Below are 23,216 nucleotides of genomic sequence, written 5' to 3' on the forward strand. Positions count from 1 at the left end.
TCGAACAGCCCCCAGTTTGGTTCGCACCGAACATTTCGAGCAGGCAAAAAGTTCTAGCGAACATGCAAACCATATTAAAGTCTCTGGGACACGAACATGAAAAAGTCCTAGTTTTATTATAGTCCAGACACTTATAGAATCACCCATTCATCAAGGCACCTAATCCCAAGTAGATAATATTGAAATTGTGGACGAGTGGAAAAAGGAATATATTACGGTGCAACTAGTTAGGCGGTAATGATGAGAAAGAAGAATGTCTTTGTATAAAAAATTACAAAATGATTTTATTTAATACAAAAAACACATATTAAAACCTATAGTTCATTTGATATCATAAATACTAGTGGTCGTCAAATAGCAGGATTGTAGTTAACTTGGAAGAACAAACAGAAATCGCATTTCCCAAACTTCCCTGTCCCCGGTAGCTCGCGCTCAGAAGCGAACGTACACCTAAGTCCCGCCCACGTAAGTAAACGTCGTTCAAACCACACATGTGAGGTGTCGCCGCGTGCGTTAGAGCGTGTGCAACAATTCTAGCACTAGACCTCCTCTGTAACTCTAAACTGGTAACCTGTAACAATTTTAAAGCGTCGCCTATGGAGATTTTTAAGTAATGAAGTTTGGCTCCGTTCCATGAGTGTGCTCAGTTTTAAAGCATGACATGTTAGGTATCTATTTACTCTGCGTAACATCACCTTTCATATTTTACAAAAAAATTGGGCTAACTTTACTGTTTTGTTATTTTTTAATTCATGAAACCATTTTTTTTACAAAAAAAACGCATTTGAAAAATTATTGCGCAAATACCGTGCAAGATAATGCAATGACCGCCATTTTATTCCCTAGGGTGTCTGCTAAAAAAACATATATAATGTTTGGGGGTTTTGAGTAATTTTCTAGCAAAAGAATGATGATTTGTACATGTAGGAGAGAAGTGCCAGAATAGGCCCGTTATGGAGGTGGGTTTTAAAGCCCTGCATTGAAGTGGTTAAAACAATCGTTTTTTCAGGAGCACTGATTTTAATGATGCTTAAGGTGAAACAATAAAAATGTTATATTCCTTTAAATATCATGCCGAGGGGTCCCCTTAGTCTGCCTGTAAAGTGGCACATATGTGCAATGTGTAGAACATGCCACAGCAATCATGAAATTTCGAAAGGAAAAAATGTCACTTAAATTTGCTCTTAGCTGTATTGTATAGCCGACTCCCAGCAATATAGATGAAACATCAATGAAAAAAATGTTGTGGGGTCCCCCCAGTCCATACCAGGCTCTTCGGGTCTGGTATAGATTTTAAGGTGAACTCCACGCCAAAATTAAAAAAAATTATCTTGGGGTCTCCCCCAAAATCCATACCAGACCCTTATCCGAGCATGCAGCCTGGCAGGTCAGTATAGGGGGGATATGGAGCATCCCCCCCTCCTGAACAATACCAGACCACATGCCCTCAACATGCATGCCCCCCCCCACCCCAAAGCATCTCATCCCCATGTTGATCAGAATCTGGAAGTCCCCTTTAACAAGGGGACCACCAGATCCTGGCCCCCCCTATGTAAATGGGTATCGGGTACATTGTACCCCTACCCATTCACCAAAAAAAGTTTCAAAAAGTAGACCGTTTTTGACAATTCCTTTATTAAAAAAGGAAAAAAAAAAAAGTGTCCTGCAATGTAAATCCATCGTCAATCATGCTGCCCGATGGACCCGAAAAATTTAAAAAACAAAAAAACTCCCGGCGACTCTTTTTGCTTTGACAGCTGTTGTATAGACAAGGGAGGGGCCTCCCGCTGACGTAACCGGATGACCCCACCTTTTATGACATCATGTGACGTCAGAATGGGCGGGTCATCCCGTTACGTCAGTGGGTGGCCCCGCCCTTGCCTACACAGAAGTCGCAGGGAGGCCTTCCATGGAGGCAGAGTTTTTTTTAATTTTCTATTTAAAGGAATATTTCATTTTTATTGTTTCACTTTAGGCATTATTAAAATCACTGCTTCTGAAAAACGATTGTTTTAAAAAAAAAAAATTCTGCCCCTAGGGCAGTACCCAGGCATAAATTGCCTATAAGCCTTTAAAAGTGGACTTTAGATTTTTCATATTCGTGTCCCATAGACTTATTAGGGTTCGCATGCTTGCTGGAACTTTTTGCCTGTTCGAGGTGTTCTGGTGCGAACCAAACTGGGGGGTGTTCGGCTCACCCCTACTGTTTTTTTTTGCCTTCCTCTGGAACAACTGTGGGTATAGGATTGTTTATATGGGATTGTACGTTTTTGTTTGTTTGGTTGAACTAGATGGGCTTGTGTCTTTTTTCAACCTAACTAACTATGTAACCATATGTAATTTAAAAAAAATCTTGGTCATTTTTGCAAACCCTTTTTCAAAATCTCATTACTGTAGTTGGATACCTTTTTTTATTTGTATGTCAGAATAAAGTGACGTTCCAATTGTTGGCCTTTGTCTGCAGACTGAATAAATGTGATCTGACCTCATTCTCTTGCGGTGACCTGTGCTCCATAATTACAAACCGATCTCTGATCAGCCTGGACTTAACAAGTAATAATCTACAGGATATTGGGATAAGGCGTCTCTGTGAAGGACTCAAAAATCCAGACTGTACCCTGCAGGAGCTCAGGTGATGTTTACGCTAATATAGTGGCAAAGTTCTAAAGCTGAAGTCCTAATTTTCATTCTCCACATAGGTCCTATCTCCACCGACTTTCTATTTACTATCCTTGTGTTTGCATGAGTTTCTCCTATAGCACAAAAACATACTGGTAGGTTAGTGGGCCTTCACCAACAAACATTAAATAGCGTTCATACGATCTGGCAATTGCATATCAATAGCTTGCAATACATGATTAATTTTAGCTGGCAGCACTGATCGTGAAAAACCAGACAAGCCAATGATTGTACACAAGTTGATCGATAGATGGATCTAAATTCGGCTGGATCAGCCCAGTTTTAAACTATGTATATGGCTGGCTGGGTTCCATGTGACTGTAGAAGACACCCCTTGGTTAATATTTTTTTATTGCTATTTATATAGCTCCGACAATTTTACAATGCACTTTACATATACAGTTGAACCTCGGATTATGGGCATAATCCGTTCCAGGAGTATGCTCGTAATCCAAAGTACTCGCATATCAAAGCGAGTTTTCCCATTGAAGTCAATGGAAATGAAAATAATATGTTCCACATTGACTTCAATGGGATGCAATACCGAATGCGGCCAGATGTGAGGGAGGGGGGGAGCGCCAGAGAGCGAGGAAAAACGGCCGAAAATGCCAGAGGACACTTCGGCTTGTTTCCTGCGCCCCCGTACTTCAGGCCAAATGATGTACTGCAGGCCTATTTAGCTTGAATTCTGCTCGTCTTGCGAGTCAACACTCGCAAACCGAGTCAGAATAAAAAAAAAGTTGCTCACAAATCAAAACTCTCTCAAACCAAGTTACTCTTAAACCGAGGTTCCACTGTACAGTATATTGTACATTCAAAACAATCCCTGCCCTCAAGGAGCTTACTGTCTTAGGGCCCTAAATTACATTTATACATACACATACTAGGACCAATTTAGGCAGGAGCCAATTAAGCTACCAACATTTTCGTGGCGTGTTGGAGAAAACCAAGGGTGCTTAGAAAAAATGTACACAAGCATAAGAAGAACATACAAACTCAAGGCAGGTAGTGTCATGGTTGGGATTCAAACTGATGACCCCAGTGCTGATGTGGTCAGGCAGAAGTGCTGACCATCACACCACTGTGTGTTACTGTTCACCTTGACACTGGTTTCACAAAGCATTATGGGTTATCTAAAGAAAGTTGCAGATACTGCTTGCTTTTAGTCAGTCTCTATCCAATTAAAAGTATGTGCAGTCTTATTCCTTTGAGCTATGTTGTCACTAATTGAAACCTGGTGCATTGCTGTCAGGAAAGAAGGGAAAGGAGTCGCTGCTTTGACCTAAATGAGAAGTTCAGGAATACCCCAAAAAATATCAAACTTACCAAGATGGCTACAGAACCGGTCCTAGCTGCAGCTCCCCCCCACCAGCCCTACCCTGAGAGCTGATCGCTCAGTTCTCCCCCTCCGCTCTGAGCAAAGAGTGGTGACGGTCAATTACCAGATTTCTGCTTTGGCCCTCCAATGCTCACTGGAGTGCTAGGCTGTGGAGGGGCAGGAGGGACTGGCTCAGGATCTCAGGGGCAAGCTGAGAGGCTGTGCCAGCTGCTTGTCCAGGCATCTGGATGGATCCCGACTGTAAAGTTAGGATCTTTCCCAAGCCTGGACCGGTTCTGTGACATCAGCTGTCAGCAGGCTTTATACCGCTGTTGACTGAAAACGTGTCACAGAAGTGCAGGATGAACTGAACTCCTATGATCTGTAGGAGACGTATATCCAAAATACCTTTGGCTGTACTTCTCCTTTAATCACTGTAAATTTCAGCCTAAACTATTGTGCTTTGTAGACAATAGACAATATTTGGGACTTTTAAGGGTGCCTATTACTACAAATGGATATACCACAATAATTGTATATAAAATATATATTTTTATTGCAAAGAAAGAATACAATTAAAAAAGACACTTGCTTCATACAGTTTCCACGCAATTATTCTACATTTTTCGCCTTGCGGCTTCCTCAGGACATGCATGGACTCCAATCTAATGAGTAAATACAAAAATAAGTTGGCAACAAATAAGTACAAAAAGAAGCAAAAAGTAGATAACATCAAAGACATATATATATATATATATATATATGAATATATACATGGATGCATCCGCATAGGTGGCAGGGGTTTGCCAATCAGAGATTCTTGCCTCAATGCTTTGAGGACTCAGAACCGGGTTTATGGTAGGAAGGTGAGACAATAGACATCATACAACAGAGGGGTAGAGGACAGTCTAAAATGTGAAAAGAAGTCCAGAGCTTCACCTACTGAATGATCATTTTTGGTGCAGCCTGTAAGAGCATATAAATGTGAATATTGAATATTAAATATACTATAAATTTTACCATCTTCAGATTGAGAAAATGTAATCTGACCTACTCCTGTTGTTATGAGATTCGCTCCGCTATTGCTGCCAACCGCTCTCTGATCAAGCTGGACCTGTCATTCAATAACTTGATGGACTCTGGAATAAAACTGCTATGTGAAGAACTGAGATCTCCAAGCTGCACCCTGCATGAACTATGGTAAGGAATCTGCTACAAACTCCATAACCAGCTGCAGGAATAGGACTTTCAGGCTCGGGATTTTTCCAGAAAGCATAAAAAACCTGTGCATAAACCAAATTCTGTCTGAAGGTTTCAAATAAAGTCTATAGCAGCCATTCTCAACCATGGTTCCATGGAACACTAGGGTTCTTCCAGAGGTTGCCAAGGGTTCCTTGAGCTGTGGCTGACTGACCTCCTATCTTATGGTTCCGGCATAGTTCCAGGGCCCATGCCACTTGGTAGAGCCAACTGCATGACACCTCTTGTAGGCCTGGGAGTGGCCCTCTTTTGCTCCTCATTTTGGTCCATCTGACATCTTTTCTCTCCCGTCTGAACCCCAAGGAGGGTTTGCTCCTGGTGGCGTGGTTCACTGGCTGACCGCGGGTTCCGGTTTCCGTCACCTACCTTGGTAAGTATTCTACAACCTTTATTAATGATGACTATACACACACATGTGAGGATCATGCACACGTATGTGCGACACACATGTACGTGGGTGTGTATGTTCCTCCTCCTGTTGGTTGCTCTGTAACAATATTCAATGATATACATGTGTTTCTTTTATAGAATCTATGTTCGCGCAAAAAACTGTCTCCCCCTGAAGAAGACCGCTACTATTATTACTAAGGTCGAAACATGTTGTGAATTTTGCGCCCATAGTTTAATACATGCAGTACTGTTGAATTCTACCTCGATTGTTTTTATAATCATGTACCAGTTTTATCGATGTTCTTTGAAGCTCATGTCCTGAGTTTTTTAGATGTTTTTCCCCATCTTATATGACCATTGATATTCCATTTAATAAAATGTATACTTTTTTTTACAAATTTCAAATGTGAATTTCTTAGGAAAATTACTTTACAACGCAGCTGGTCTTTTTTTCTCTTTGCAGGTTGGAGCAATGTGGCCTGACCTCACACTGCTATGAGGATCTGAAATCTGTCATTACAACAAACCTACATCTGACCACGCTGCACCTGAGCACTGATAATCTAAAGAACATGAATAGGCAATTTCAGGGTCTCAAGCGCCCCACTTCTTCTACACAAGAACTGAGGTGAGAATGGCACTGCGAATTATACACAAAGGACTTTGGAATAGGATTTCTTCGCAAGGAACTGGGTTTAGTAACACTTTAAAGTGGATGTAAACCCACATTTTTTATTTGTATTTTTTTGGCTGGCACAATGTAGAGTATAGGATTTCAGATCATCTGTGCCTAGTCTTGCCACAAAGAGTGAATCCTCTTATCTTTTTTCAGTGAGATAAAACAGACAAATGGAGAAAACCCAGTCTCCCACCAAGTCCCTACTTGAGTCACCTGACTGCTCCCACCAAATACCTACACAATTTACCTGACTGCTCCCACCAAATACCTACACAATTTACCTGACTGCTCCCACCAAATACCTACACAATTTACCTGACTGCTCCCACCAAATACCTACACAATTTACCTGACTGCTCCCACCAAATACCTACACAATTTACCTGACTGCTCCCACCAAATCCCTACAAATGTCACCTGACTGCTCCCACCAAATACCTACACAATTTACCTGACTGCTCCCACCAAATCCCTACAAATGTCACCTGACTGCTCCCACCAAATCCCTACAAATGTCACCTGACTGCTCCCACCAAATCCCTACAAATGTCACCTGACTGCTCCCACCAAGTCCCTACTCAAATCACCTGACTGCCCCCACCAAGTCCCTACATGAGTCATCTGACTGCCCCCACCAAGTCCCTACATGAGTCATCTGACTGCTCCCACCAAGTCCCTACATGAGTCATCTGACTGCTCCCATCAAGTCCCTACATGAAGCACCTGACTGCTCCCACCAAGTCCCTACTTGAAGCACCTGACTGCTCCTACCAAGTCCCTACACGAGTCACCTGACTGCTCCAACCAAGTCCCTACACGAGTCACCTGACTGCTCCCACCAAGTCCCTACGCGAGTCACCTGACTGCTCCCACCAAGTCCCTACGCGAGTCACCTGACTGCTCCCACCAAGTCCCTACGCGAGTCACCTGACTGCTCCCACCAAGTCCCTACGCGAGTCACCTGACTGCTCCCACCAAGTCCCTACGCGAGTCACCTGACTGCTCCCACCAAGTCCCTACGCGAGTCACCTGACTGCTCCCACCAAGTCCCCACGCGAGTCACCTGACTGCTCCCACCAAGTCCCCACGCGAGTCACCTGACTGCTCCCACCAAGTCCCCACGCGAGTCACCTGACTGCTCCCACCAAGTCCCCACGCGAGTCACCTGACTCCTCCCACCAAGTCCCCACGCGAGTCACCTGACTGCTCCCACCAAGTCCCCACGCGAGTCACCTGACTGCTCCCACCAAGTCCCCACGCGAGTCACCTGACTGCTCCCACCAAGTCCCCACGCGAGTCACCTGACTGCTCCCACCAAGTCCCCACGCGAGTCACCTGACTGCTCCCACCAAGTCCCCACGCGAGTCACCTGACTGCTCCCACCAAGTCCCCACGCGAGTCACCTGACTGCTCCCACCAAGTCCCCACGCGAGTCACCTGACTGCTCCCACCAAGTCCCCACGCGAGTCACCTGACTGCTCCCACCAAGTCCCCACGCGAGTCACCTGACTGCTCCCACCAAGTCCCCACGCGAGTCACCTGACTGCTCCCACCAAGTCCCCACGCGAGTCACCTGACTGCTCCCACCAAGTCCCCACGCGAGTCACCTGACTGCTCCCACCAAGTCCCCACGCGAGTCACCTGACTGCTCCCACCAAATCCCTACGCGAGTCACCTGACTGCTCCCACCAAGTCCCCACGCGAGTCACCTGACTGCTCCCACCAAGTCCCCACGCGAGTCACCTGACTGCTCCCACCAAGTCCCCACGCGAGTCACCTGACTGCTCCCACCAAGTCCCCACGCGAGTCACCTGACTGCTCCCACCAAGTCCCCACGCGAGTCACCTGACTGCTCCCACCAAGTCCCCACGCGAGTCACCTGACTGCTCCCACCAAGTCCCCACGCGAGTCACCTGACTGCTCCCACCAAGTCCCCACGCGAGTCACCTGACTGCTCCCACCAAGTCCCCACGCGAGTCACCTGACTGCTCCCACCAAGTCCCTACAAGAGTCACCTGAATCATTTAAAGATTTTTATTTTGTTTGTTCACTTTGCCACATTTGAATCGGAAAAAAAAAAATCGAATGTTTTTGATTCGACCGATTCAATTTTTTTTCGAATCGAAATCAAATTGAAAAAAAAAAACATGGTAAATTCTAAAAAGACATGAAACGTATGAAGCCATCCGTACAGTGAAGCATGGTGGTGGCAGAAACTGGAAGACTAGTCAGGGTCGAGAGAAAGACTAATGCAGCAAAGACATGCTCGATGAAAACCTGCTCCAGAGCAATCTGGACCTCAGACTGGGGCCAAGATTCATCTTCCAACAGGACAACGACCCTATGCACACAGCCAAGATAACAAAGGAGTGGCTACAGGACAACACACTGAATGTCCTTAAATTGCCCAGCCAGAGCTCAGACCTAAACCCGATTAAACATCTCTGGAGAGATCTGAAAATGACTGAACCGAATCTCTCCATCCAACCCTGATGGAGCTTATAAAGGGCCTGCAAAGAAGAATGGGAGAAAGTGCCCAAAAATGTGTGCCAAGTTTGTAGCATCATACTCAAAAAGATTTTAGGCTGTAATTGGTGCCAAAGATGCTTCAACAAACACAAGGCCCGCGGGCCGAATCCGGCCCTCCAGGCCAATTCATGTGGCCCTCGCACCTCTGGTCCTACTCTAGACCCTTACATTCTGCTTTCAAGCAATGCATCCAGATTCTTCCCAGCAGCAGCATAAGCAAAGCGGGGTACATTGTGATGTAAGGGAGAGTGGGGGACTCAACTTCTGATGGTGGGGTGGCTTTTGACATCTAATATAAGGGGAGGGGATGAACTGGACATCTAATATTACAGATACAACCGGCCCTTTTGAGGGCAATCATAATGCTGATGCGGCCCACAATGAAATTGAGTTTGACACCCCTGCTTTAGACTTTAACCACTTGCTTACTGGGCACATATACCCCCCTCCTGCCCAGGTGAAATTTCAGTTTCCGGCACTGCGTCGCTTTAACTAACAATTGCGCGGTCGTGCGCCGTGGCTACCAAACAAAATTGACGTCCTTTTTTCCCCACAAATAGAGCTTTCTTTTGGTGGTATTTGATCGCCTGTGCGGTTTTTATTTTTTGCGCTATAAACAAAAATAAAGCGACAATTTTGAAAAAAAAACAATATTTTTTACTTCTTGCTATAATAAATATCCCAATTTAAAAAAAAAAAAACACATTTTTTTCCCTCAGTTTAGGCCGATACGTATTCTTCTACATATTTTTGGTAAAAAAAAAAAAAATCGCAATAAGCGACTGGTTTGCGCAAAAGTTATAGCGCCTACAAAATAGGGGACAGAATTATTATTTTTTATTATTTGTTTTTTTTACTAGAAATGGCGGTGATCTGCGACTGCGACGTTATGGCGGACACATCGGACACTTTTGACACATTTTTGGCGCCATTCACATTTATACTGCGATCAGTGCTATAAATATGCACTAATTACAGTATAAATGTGACTGGCATTGAAGGGGTTAACACTAGGGGGTGAGGAAGGGGTTAAATGTATCCCTGCATTGTGTTCTAACTGTAGGTGGAGGGGGGGGGTGACTGGGGGGGTGACCGATCTGTGTCCCTATGTACAAGGGACACAGATCGGTCTCCTCTCCAGAGACAGCACCGCTGTCTCTGTGTAAAACGGCAATGAGAGATGATGTGTTTACATATGAGATCATCTCTCATTGGCCGCACAGATCGCATCGCAAACGGCCACTCTGATTGGCCGTTCGTGGCGATCTGTAATTGGCTGTGTCCAAGGGACACGGGCAACACAGTTTCCCCGCTGCGCGCTCTGGAGCGCGCGCGGGGAACGCGCAAAGGGGCGGACGTCAATTGACGTCCACTTGGATTTTGGGATCCGCGCTGTAGCCGTCATTTGACTATAGCGCGGATCCCAAGCGGTTAAACAAACTTCTTTCATGTTGTCATTATGGGGTATTGTTTGAAGAATTGTGAGGAAAATAATAAATTTAACCACTAGAGGCCCACGCTATAGTCGAATGACGGCTACAGTGCGGACCTGAAAATCCGGGAGGACGTTGATAGATGTCTTCCCCTTTGTACAAGCAACAGGCGCCCCCTGCAGGGCACGCGGACGCACGCTGTGATCACCGAGTCACTGAGACTCGGGTGATCACAGATCCGTGTAAGGGGCCGGTCCTGGCGCCTTACCATGTGATCAGCTGTCAGCCAATCACAGCTGATCAGAAGATGTAAACAAAGGATCGGTAATCGTTATCTTTTCTCCTTGCACTGGCAGCGTGAGGAGAAAAAAAAGCCGATCACCGGCTTGTGTACAAGGGACATCGGTCCCAAAGAGAAAGAGAGGCAATTCTGCCTCATCTGTGCCCACCTGCCAGTGCTAAATGAGGCGTAGCTAATGTTAAGTATGGACGTTGTTCCCGCGTCGAGTTTTGAAGATTTTACGTTGTTTGCGTAAGTCGTTCGCGAATAGGGCTGTACGTAAGTTACGCTCACGTCTAAAGCAATGACGACTTGCGGCGTAATTTCGAGCATGCGCACTGGGATTTTTTCACGAACGGGTCACTTCAAATACGCCGGGTCACAGTTAATATATATAAAACATGCCCACATCATCCACATTTGAATTAGGCGGGCTTACGCCGACACACATACGTTACGCCGCCGTAACTAAGGGCGCAAGTTGTTTCTGAATACGGAACTTGCGCCCTAAATTACGGCGGTGTAACTTATCTGAGATACGTTAAGCCGGGCGGATAGATACACCATTGTATCTGAATCCAGCCCATAGAGTATATTTATATCAAATTGGGTATTTAGCTCTTTGTAATATAGATGCTAAAGCTGAAGTCTAGAGAAGGTACTATTGTTTTGATGCATTTGTGTTCAAACATTCTTTTCTGTTTTTTTTTAGAGTTCATTTTGGACCGGAAACCATTATTTTTTCACAGTGAAGATGCAAAGGCCATTGATATGGTAAATAAATGACCTATTAGACTATTTTATTATTAGGAAATATTTTTAAGGCCAGGAAAGCCCCCCCAACCATCCCCAAACAATACCCCCTGTAGTGTATCATTTCATGCAATAAAACCAAATTAAAGTAGTTTAGGCTTTACAGCGCCTACCTGATACCCTCCATCCTGTTGCATACTATTAAAGCGGAGTTCCAGCTTTTTAGTGTTTATTAAAAGTCAGCAGCTACAAAAAGTGTAGCTGCTGACTTTTAATAAACAGACACTTACCTGCTCCACGGTCCTCTACCCCCCTCTCCTACCGGTGCCTCCATTCATAGTGTGGGTACCCGGCTGTGACAGCATTCATCTTCACGGCCGGGTACTCACTGCGCATGCGCGAGTCGCGCTGCGCTCTTTGAATGGACAGGCGATCTCCTGGGACCTGTCACGTGTCCCTGGAGATCGCCTAAAGGGAGGGGCCGCCTAAAGGTGAGAAGTAGGAAGTGGGACAGGAAGTCCCACTCCTACCGAAGCCCCCACTCCCCCTCCAAAAAAAATACATGCCAAATGGGGCATGTAAGGGGGTGAGGAGTGCTTAAAGCGGAAGTTCCACTTTTGGGTGTAACTCCGCTTTTTCCTTTTTTTTTGTCTGGTTTTCTATGCAGTTACATGACTGCAAAGCCCCAGCCCCTCCATGTGATGTGTAAAGAAAATACTGCGCGGTCACAGTGTATATAGAAAAACATATAAGTCTAAGAGAAAAAGTGAAAAAATAAATAAGGATATAAATTGAGTGATATGCAACAGCTGCTGCAACTAAATATGCAAGATACACACACTAGGGGGCAGATCCACAAAGAGAGTACGCCGGCGTATCTACTGATACCCCGGCGTACTTTCAAATTTCCTGCGTCGTATCTTTGGTTTGAATCCTCAAACCAAGATACGACGGCATCTGGGTTAGATCCGACAGGCGTATGGCTTCGAACGCCTTCGGATCTTAGATGCAATACTTCGGCGTCCGCTGGGTGGAGTTCTCGTCGTTTTCCGCGTTGAGTATGCAAATTAGTTATTTCCGACGATCCACGAACGTACGCGCGGCCGTCGCATTCTCTTACGTCGTCTCTAGTTGGCTTTTTCCGGCGTATAGTTAAAGCTGCTGTTTTGCGGCGTATAGTTAGACTTGCCATGTTAAGTATGGCCGTCGTTCCCGCGTTTCATTTGAATTTTTTTAGTTTTTTTTGCGTAAGTCGTCCGTGAATCGGGATGGACGTAATTCACGTCTATGTTAAAAAAATGACGTCCTTGCGACGTCATTTAGCGCAATGCACGGCGGGAAATTTAGGGACGGTGCATGCGCAGTTCATTCGGAGCGGGGACAAGCTTCATTTAAATGAAACACGCCCCCTAATCGCCGATTTGAATTCCGCGCCATTACGCCGCTTGAGATACACTACGCCGCCGTAACTTACGGCGCAAATTCTTTATGGATTCGATTTAAAGCCAGGTAAGGTACGGCAGCGTAGCGTATCTCGGATACGATGCGCCGGGGCAGATCTCTGTGGATCTGCCCCTAGGACAATATAGAAGGAATATAGCTGCGCTGCATTGCACATGTGGTTCATCAAAGAACGTGAAGAAACATATCCAAAAATGTATTTAGAATATGTGTTGAACATGAAAATCAGTGAATAGGTGTCTGCAAAGGTGCTATATAACTTGTACACAAAGGGAAAACATATGCTAAACCCCTACAATGATTGTTGACACTGTGAACAAAAGGTGATCAGTATAGAAATGAATATTGTTCCAAAATGGCATTGTATAAGTAACAGTCTGTTTTGAAAGTTGGTTATCCGTGACTTCAAGCAAATTAACACCCAAGAAGAAGTGCCAAGAAGTGCCAAAGAAATCCTCCACCTCTTATATCAGATCTCCCTACCGACTCCAATTTGGAGTCGGTAAGGAGATAAGTCTCTCGTTCTGGGAGGACGTGCTCCCACCGCATCACTGGGAACCCGATGCGTCCAGTAACTGAGCAGGACCGTGGATCTCTGTGTGTAAACGTCCTGCCAGGGAGAAGAGACTGATGGTGTGTCCCTTGCACATAGGGACACCGATCGGTCACCTCCCCCAGTCAGTCCCTTCCCCCTACAGTTAGAATCACTCACTAGGGTACACATTTAACCCCTTGATCGCCCACTAGTGTTAACCCCTTCAATGCCAGTCACATTTACACAGTGATCAGTGCATATTTATAGCACTGTTCGCTGTATAAATGTGAATGGTCCCAAAATAGTGTCAAAAGTGTCCAATATCGCAGTCACGATAAAAATCACTGATCGCCGCCATTACTAGTAAAAAAAAAAGAATAAAATAAAAATGCTATAAATCTTTCCCATATTTTGTAGATGCTATAACTTTTGTGCAAACCAATCAATATACGCTTATTGCGATTTTTTTTTTTTTTACCATAAATATGTAGAAGAATATGTATCAGCCAAAACTGAGGAAAATATTAGTTTTTTTTATATATATATTTCTGGGGGATATTTATTATAGCAAAAAGTAAAAAATATTAGTTTTTTTTCAAAATTATCGCTCTCCTTTTGTTTATAGCGCAAAAAATAAAAACCGCAGAGGTGATCAAAAGAAAGCTCTATTTGTGGGGGAAAAAAATAATAAAAATGTAATTTTAGATACAGTGTTGCATGGCCGGGAAATTGTCATTCAAAGTGTGACAGCGCTGAAAGCTGAAAAATGGCTTGGGCAGGAAGGGGGTGAAAGTGCCCAGTATTGAAGTGGTTAAAGACAGCCCATCAGAACTTGACATTTGTAAAAATCCAAATTTCCGCTTTTGTAGTAAACTTGAATAACATGGGAAAGTCTTTATTTTTTTGTGGGTTGGTGCCCCGTGTGAGGAACGAATCGGAAAGTCTTTTTATTGATGTCTTTGTCCCGCTGAGGAGATTTGCACAAAACCAGAGATAGGCTTTAAAAGACAAAACACACAAAACAAAATTGCTTATACATTTTTTAATTAAAAATGTACTTTCTTGTGTTTGATTTACATTTTTAGATACACTGCCTGGAAGAAAATGTATCACTCCTTGACCGTATGGACCTGTATCAAGAAATGAAGCCTTTCTCAGACAGATTATATGGTACATGAAGATGAAATATTGCATTGAAGTTGGTGTCAAAGAGATGCCTTTGTGCTTAATATAGGCTCAGAATATGGACACGTGCTTCTCCCAGAGTTATGAACTGTTTTGTGGTCATAAGCCATCAAAGCAATGCCTACAAAAGTGGAGGAGAGGGTCAAGGACTAGTCGGTAGTTTCGTTGGTAGGCTCCTTGCACCTTTCCCCTGGACCATGCCTCCCTCCATGCTCTTTCTCTTTGTGGTGGCGGACATCTTTGCAAAAGCAGAACTTTCTCATGTAAGAGCTGCCTCCCCCCATGACTGGTGATCTGATGACGGGTGGGGTAATATGCAAGAAGCAGCACAAGAGCTGCCTCCCCCCATGACTGGTGATCTGATGACGGGTGGGGTAATATGCCAGAAGCAGCACAAGTGCTGCCTCCCCCCATGACTGGTGATCTGATGACGGGTGGGGTAATATGCCAGAAGCAGCACAAGTGCTGCCTCCCCCCATGACTGGTGATCTGATGACGGGTGGGGTAATATGCAAGAAGCAGCACAAGAGCTGCCTTCCCCCATGACTGGTGATCTGATGACGGGTGGGGTCATATGCAAAAAGCAGCACAAGAGCTGCCCCCCCCCCCCATGACTGGTGATCTGATGACGGGTGGGGTAATATGCAAGAAGCAGCACAAGAGCTGCCCCCCCCCATGACTGGTGATCTGATGACGGGTGGGGTAATATGCCAGAAGCAGCACAAGAGGTGGAGAAAACACATATCCACAGAAGCAGGGAGATCTTTGCACTGCAGATCTTCTGGGACAGCTTCCTCTCCAGCAAGGATTTTATTTTTATTTTTTACCAAAATCCAATTTGATTTCAGAGGTTGGAGTTTATCTATCCCTTCTGGTGAAATTGTTTGACATTTTTGTTTTAATACGCACTTTATAAAATTGACATTGACTAAAAACAGACTCACTTTTGACACTCCTTTGAAATGGTCTGTTGTATTGACCCACTTTGTCTTTCAACTACAAATCACTACTTGGGAGTAACACTACCAATTCCCCATTTTATATCTTGCAATGGAAGAAAGATATAGGGTAGGCAACCTCTAAAGTCAGTGCGATTTTCAAAAACATACAAAAATTCCCAGCTCACTTACCAGCTGGCCTGCAACAAAACCAAATTGACCCTGTCTAATAGTTCATGTTAAAAACAGAGGGCTAGATTCAGAAATAATTTACGCCGGCGTATCTATTGATACGCCGCGTAAATTCAAATCTGCGCCGGCGTATCTTCTTTCTGTATTCAGAAAGCAAGATACGCTGAAATTAGGCTAAGATCCGACTGGCGTAAGTCTCTTACGCCATCGTATCTTAGGGTGCATATTTACGCTGGCCGCTAGGTGGCGCTGCCGTCGATTTCAGCGTAGAATATGCAAATGAGCTGGATACGGCGATTCAGAAACGTACGTCCCGCCGGCGCATTTTTTTACGTCGTTTACGTTCGGCTTTTTTCGGCGGATAGTTACCCCTGCTATATGAGGCGTAGCTAATGTTAAGTATGGCCGTCGTTCCCGTGCCGAGTTTTGAAAATTTTTTTTTTTCACAAGAAATCGAGTTTTGAAATTTTACAACGTTTGCATAAGTCGTTCGCGAATAGGGTTGGACGTCATTTACGTTCACGTCGAAAGCAATGACGTTTTGCGGCGGATTTTCAAGCATGCGCACTGGGATTTTTTCACGAACTACGCATGCGCCGTTCAAAAAAAACGTAAAATACGCGGGGTCAAAGCAAATTAAAATAAAACACGCCCCCAACATCCCCATTTGAATTAGGCGGGCTTACGCCGGCCCACATACGTTACGCCGCCGTAACTTAGGGCTCAAGTTCTTTCTGAATACGGAACTTGCGCCCAAAGTTACAGCGGCGTAACGTATCTAAGATACTCCATTCATTCTCCACCTGCTCTGAGACATACTGTACATCAATACGGCTCACTGATTGTTTGCTAGAGGTTACTGTATATTATTACTGCTCACTGATTGGTTGCTAGAGGTTACTGTATATTATTACCGCTCAATGAACTGTTGCAAGAGGTTAGTGCACATTATTACTGCTCACTGATTGGTTGCTAAAGGTTACAGCACATCATCTCCTCACTGCCTGCACATCATGGACTGGGGAGATGAGGGGACCCATCAATAGAAAGAAAACTCCTATGGATCATAATACTGCGTAGATCAGTGGCAATGCTGGGGGAGGGAGGTATGATCAGTGGCAATGCTGGGGGAGGAAGGTATGATCAGTGGCAATGCTGGTGGAGTAAGGTATGATCAGTGGCAATGCTGGGGGAGGAAGGTATGATCAGTGGCAATGCTGGGGGAGTAAGGTATGATCAGTGGCAATTCTGGTGGAGTAAGGTATGATCAGTGGCAATGCTGGGGGAGGGAGGTATGATCAGTGGCAATGCTGGGGGAGGGAGGTATGATCAGTGGCAATGCTGGGGGAGGAAGGTATGATCAGTGGCAATGCTGGGGGAGGAAGGTATGATCAGTGGCAATGCTGGGGGAGGAAGGTATGATCAGTGGCAATGCTGGGGGAGGGAGGTATGATCAGTGGCAATGCTGGGGGAGGAAGGTATGATCAGTGGCAATGCTGGGGGAGGGAGGTATGATCAGTGGCAATGCTGGGGGAGGAAGGTATGATCAGTGGCAATGCTGGGGGAGGAAGGTATGATCAGTGGCAATGCTGGGGGAGGGAGGTATGATCAGTGGCAATGCTGGGGGAGGAAGGTATGATCAGTGGCAATGCTGGGGGAGGAAGGTATGATCAGTGGCAATGCTGGGGGAGGAAGGTATGATCAGTGGCAATGCTGGGGGAGGAAGGTATGATCAGTGGCAATGCTGGGGGAGGGAGGTATGATCAGTGGCAATGCTGGGGGAGGAAGGTATGATCAGTGGCAATGCTGGGGGAGGAAGGTATGATCAGTGGCAATGCTGGGGGAGGAAGGTATGATCAGTGGCAATGCTGGGGGAGGAAGGTATGATCAGTGGCAATGCTGGGGGAGGGAGGTATGATCAGTGGCAATGCTGGGGGAGGAAGGTATGATCAGTGGCAATGCTGGGGGAGGGAGGTATGATCAGTGGCAATGCTGGGGGAGGAAGGTATGATCAGTGGCAATGCTGGGGGAGGAAGGTATGATCCGTGGCAATGCTGGGGGAGGAAGGTATGATCAGTGGCAATATTGGGGGAGGAAGGTATGACCAGTGGCAATGCTGGGGGAGGAAGGTATGATCAGTGGCAATGCTGGGGGGTTGATGTGATCAGTGGCAGTGGTGGGAGGATGGGATTAGTTAAGAGGCAGTACACTGTGGCAAATTCTGAATCATGCAAAGCTGGAAATCTTTGGAACGTTTATAGTGGGGGATTCTACATGTGTGTAATGGGGAATTTACAATGACCATCAATGTTAGGCGGGTTTCACATTGACCACCAATTTGAACGGAAATTTGTACTGACCACCAATGTAAGGTGACACTTCTACACCGATCACCAATGTTAGGGGGTTTTACACTGACACCACCAATGTAAGGTGACACTTCTACACTAATCACCAATGTTAGGGGGTTTTACACTGACCACCAATGTAAGGGCAATTCTTCACTTACCACCAATGGAAATGTACATTGATCACCAATGCAATGAAGAATTTACACTGACAACCAATGTAATGAGGGATTGTACATCAACAACCAATAAAGTGGGATTTCTACACTGGCCATCAATGTAAGGGGGGATTTACACTCACCACCAATTTAAAGGGGGCTTCTACATGGACCACCAATGTAAGTGAGGATTCGAAACTGACCACAAATACAAGTTTGGATTTTTTTATTACCGATTACCAATATAAAGAGGAGTTTCTACACTGGCCACCATTGTAATGGGTATTTACACTGAACACTAATGTAATAGGAGCATTCACAGTAACCACCAAAGTAAGGAGGGATTTACACTGACCACCAATGTAAGGGGGACCCTTGCACTGGCCACTAGTGTGAATTAACCACTTAACCCCCAGACCATATTGCTGGTAAAAGACCAGAGCACTTTTTGCAATTTGGCACTGCGTGGCTTTAACTGACAATTGCGCGGTCGTGCGACGTGGCTCCCAAACAAAATTGGCGTCCTTTTTTCCCCCCAAATAGAGCTTTCTTTTGGTGGTATTTGATCACCTCTGCGGTTTTTATTTTTTGCGCTATAAACAAAAATAGAGCAAAATTTTGAAAAAAAATTATATTTTTTACTTTTTGCTCTAATAAATATCTCCCAAAAATATATAAAAAAAAATTTTTTTTCCTCAGTTTAGGCCGATACGTATTCGTCTACATATTTTTCGTTGAAAAAAATCGCAATAAGCGTTTATTGATTGGTTTGCGCAAAAGCTATAGCGTCTACAAAATAGGGGGTAGTTTTATGGCATTTTTATTAATATTTTTTTTTTACTAGTAATGGCGGCGATCAGCGATTTTTTTCGTGACTGCGACATTATGGCGGACACATCGGACACTTTTGACACATTTTTGGGACCATTGGCATTTTTATAGCGATCAGTGCTATAAAAATGCATTGGATTACTATAAAAATGCCACTGGCAATGAAGGGGTTACACTAGGGGGCGGGGAAGGGGTTAAGTATGTTCCCTGGGTGTGTTCTAACTGTAATGACCGATCTTCTGTTCATATATTGTATGAACAGAAGATCAGCATTTCCCCTGCTGACAGGACCGGGAGCTGTGTGTTTACACACACAGCTCCCGGTCTCCGCTCTGTAACGAGCGATCGCGTGTGCCCGGCGGCGATCGCGCCCGCTGGGCACACGCACGTGAGTCGGGGGCCAGCGCGAGAGCCGACGTAGCTCTCGCGCAGGAGAGCCGACCTGCCGCCCGTAAAACGACGGCGGCAGGTCGGCAAGCAGTTAAAGGATTGTACACCAAGCCCCAGTGAGGAGATTTACAATGACCACCAATGAGACATTTAGCCTGCGTTCACATTTGGGTGTGTCGGAAACGCATGCACAATCACTTTCCTGACCCCACAGAAACTTGCTGCCCGTTAGCAGATACACAGCAGTGCCATTAAATTAATGACACCTATGCACATCTTCTGAAATGTGCGTATTCATATGCACCAAAATTCAGGGTGCTGTGGCACCATCCTATTTTGAAAAAGGGATCCATCTCCAATTTGTTACCTTTGCAGAACAGGCGGATGTTGGGCTTAACCACTTCCGGACCACCCGCCGTCGTTTACGTCGCTATTTTAAAGAATACCGTTGTTATGGTAGCAGCTAGCAACCATAACCCTGGTAGTCTCTTCAAGAGCGAGCGGCCTGCTTTAAGATAGTAGTGGCCTCTGCGGCGGATTCGCCGCAAAATCACTTTTATCGGCGGCGGGAGTGCCCTCCACTGCTTACCGGAGGTGATCAGATCCTTCTCCTGAAGTGAGGGGAGGATGGCCCCCACCCGTCTCCATATCATTGCAGGGCGGAGGCGACGTCAAAATGTCACTTCTGCTAATGCTCTTAAAGGGTCAATTTTTATTTTTTTTGCATTTTAGTGCAAATATGAGATCTGAGGTCGCGTTGGATGGAGTCTGGTTACGTGACGTCACCACACTTGGTAGTCGGCCATCTTATCGGTTGGATTCCCAGTGATATGAGGATACACATGTGATTTTAACTATTTGTTAGTATTTTGGCTCCTTTTAAATAAATACTTTTACCAGTAATACTGCACAATGAAATCGGTAGTAAACTTGCTGCCATTTTTTTCCCTTTCTTTACACCTGTAAGGGAAAAGGCATAATGAGCAAGTATGCACCACATACTAGCTCATTATAAAAAGCTTACCTTAGAATGAGGCGTCGGTGTCCCTCCTGGTCCACGCCTCGGCAGCTGACATTTCGCCTCGGCATGTCTTCCTGGTATCGCGGATCCAGCACTGTGAGTGGCTGGAGCCGCGATGTCGTCACTCCCGCACAAACCGTAAAGGTTTAGGAGATATTTTTTTTTACCTACAGGTAAGCCTTATTTTAGGCTTACCTGTAGGTAAAAGTTTCTTCTTGCCTATTTCCCTATGCTTATGTCTTGAGGTCCTGTCCGTGTAAGGGTCATGTCAGTGCTTAAGGGAGCCATTATCCTATATGTGTGGAGAGCTGAAGTTGATTATCTTCAAGTGCATTAGACTGCTTTTTGTTAAGTAGGCCATCATTTAATAAGGGTCAGTGTGTACTTCTGCTATTGGTGACAGATTCTTTTCAGCACCCTTTGTGTGGACTTGCATCCACTGGACCCTAACATGAGATTCTTTTATCTTCCATTTACGTAGACTATATTTAGTATAGAAGCGCTACATTTGTATTTTTATTATTATTGTTTTTTATACCAGGAAAATTGTGCTAGTAGCTTTATTATACAATTTTTAAAACTTTGTGAGCTTATGAGTGTGGGTGAATTTTTTTTTTTATTATTAGCGCTGTACTAGCCTTAGTTTTTAGCCAGTGTCCTTGGGTAATGGATGTGCCTACCGACGTCTCTCAATAATCTCTTTTGTGGGCTTTTGTTCCCCTAATTCCTGGCCTATTACTAACTTTCTGATGGTGTAAAGGGGGGCTTCACCTAGATCAGCCTCTACGGTCAGTAGGCCAAAAGGGACTGTAGCTGATCTTAGCATGCACGAGAGGGGACAGTCTTAGGTGATGATGTGCCAACGGATGTCTCTGATAATTTCTTTTGAGGGCTTTAGTTCCCCCATTTCCTGGCCTATTCCTAACACCCTGATGGGGTAGAGAGGGGCTTAATCTAGATCGGTCTCTATGGTCAGTAGGCCAAGAGGTACTTGAGCTGAACCTTGCTTCGATTGATGTGCCTACAGATTTCTAAAGATCTCTTTCATGGGCTTTAGTTCCCCTATTTCCTGGCCTATTCCTAACACCCTGATGGGGTAGAGAGGGCCTTAATCTAGATCGGTCTCTATGGTCAGTAGGCCAAGAGGTACTTGAGCTGAACCTTGCTTCGATTGATGTGCCTACAGATTTCTAAAGATCTCTTTCATGGGCTTTAGTTCCCCTATTTCCTGGCCTATTCCTAACACCCTGATGGGGTAGAGAGGGGCTTCATCTAGATTGGTCTCTATGGTCAGTAGGCCAAGAAGAACTTGAGCTGAACCTTGCTTCGATGGATGTGCCTACAGATTTCTAAAGATCTCTTTCATGGGCTTTAGTTCCCCTATTTCCTGGTCTGTTCCTAACACCCTGATGGGGTAGAGAGGGGCTTCATCTAGATCGGTCTCTATGGTCAGTAGGCCAAGAGGAACTTGAGCTGAACCTTGCATGCAAGAGAGGGGACGGCCTTAGGTGATGGATGTGCCAACAGATTTCTAAAGATCTCTTTCATGGGCTTTAGTTCCCCTATTTCCTGGTCTGTTCCCAACACTCCTGATGGGGTAGAGCAGGGCTTCATGCAGATGGGCCGCTATGATCAGTAGGTCAAGTGGGCCTGTACCCAAAATCTTGCATGCAAGAGGGGATGACCCCTAATACTGGTCAGCACTGTATCCATCTATTTTCAGGGAACAGTGTACCAGGTGTTCTTGATGGGAGGATTCTGTACGGGTCCAGGACAATGATCTGGAAGGGGAGTCAAGTCCCTAAAAGCTCTGTGTGGCGCACCTGCCTTGGAGTGAATTGGGCCTGCTTAATGGACTGAAGAGCTCCTCTGGTCTAGATGGATCTGGTGGCAGTCAATCCCCCAATCTTTCTAGTGTGTTGGGCAGGGCTTTTTTCCAGCGGGAACGCGGGGGAACGCAGTTCCGGCACCTCCTGGACTGAATGTATGTAATGGCAAGGGGTGCTGGGGTGTGCTGCAGGGTATTGATGCTTACTGCTGGGAGATTTATTCTAACTGGAGGGGATCTATTTTTTCAGGGGGGGGGGGTCTATTGTTGCTGAGGAGGTCTATTGTTGCTGGTGGGGGACATGTTGTTGGGGGTGGGTCTTATGTTGCTGGGGGGGGTCAGTTTTTGCTGCAAGAGATCTACTGTTGGAGGAGAGGTCTATTGTTGATCGCTGCCATAGTCTATTAATGCTGGCTGTGCGGAGATCTGTTGATGCTGCCGGGAGTCGATTATTGCTGGGGGGGTGGGGGTTTTGTTGTAAGAGGGATCTATTGTTGCTGGCTGCAGGAGATCTATTTTACTGATTTTCTTGATATCATTACCAAATTCCATACACCACAAAATGATGCTTGGTACTGTATTGTCTAAAAGGGGCTGGGGGGTGGGTAAAGGATGGAACCAATGGACGGTGCTTGGAGGTGGGTAGGGGCAAGGAAGAGGGGTGACTCAGAAAGGGGGAGTTCCTTCACCTATTGTCTGAGAAAAAAAGCCCTGGTGTTGGGGTATCTTTTTTGGGCAGAGCACTACACTTTCGGTGTTCAAAAGGTGCGCATGCATGATGACGTCATCTTGTGTGTCTACGCCATTTTACCAACTCCCTTGAAGGCCCCTCCTACCAGCCATGCAGCTGCCTCTGTTGTATAGAGAAGCATGAGACCCAGTCACTGGGTTCAAAATAAAATGCAATTAAAATATAAAGGTTTTATTTAAATATTTCATAAGCATGTTGCTGAAGGTGGAGGGAGGAACCAGGCAAGACAAAATATGAGTAGCTTAAAGATCAGCTTT

The 23,216-nt window shown here is 45.3% G+C and overlaps 1 protein-coding gene across 1 annotated transcript in view; it reads left to right on the forward strand.

Moving 5' to 3' along the window:
• Nucleotides 1-11,333, forward strand: part of LOC120909846 (NACHT, LRR and PYD domains-containing protein 3-like) — a 46,552-nt gene extending 35,219 nt beyond the window's left edge. Inside the window, exons 8-11 of the mRNA XM_040321577.1 lie at nucleotides 2,465-2,632; nucleotides 5,027-5,197; nucleotides 6,111-6,275; nucleotides 11,281-11,333. Of these exons, the coding sequence (XP_040177511.1) occupies nucleotides 2,465-2,632; nucleotides 5,027-5,197; nucleotides 6,111-6,275; nucleotides 11,281-11,320 (544 nt within the window). The 3' untranslated portion in view covers nucleotides 11,321-11,333. The remainder of the gene's footprint in view (nucleotides 1-2,464; nucleotides 2,633-5,026; nucleotides 5,198-6,110; nucleotides 6,276-11,280) is intronic.
• Nucleotides 11,334-23,216: the final 11,883 nt, after the last annotated feature.

This window comes from Rana temporaria, chromosome 8, assembly GCF_905171775.1.
Source record: "Rana temporaria chromosome 8, aRanTem1.1, whole genome shotgun sequence".
Taxonomy (NCBI): domain Eukaryota; kingdom Metazoa; phylum Chordata; class Amphibia; order Anura; family Ranidae; genus Rana; species Rana temporaria.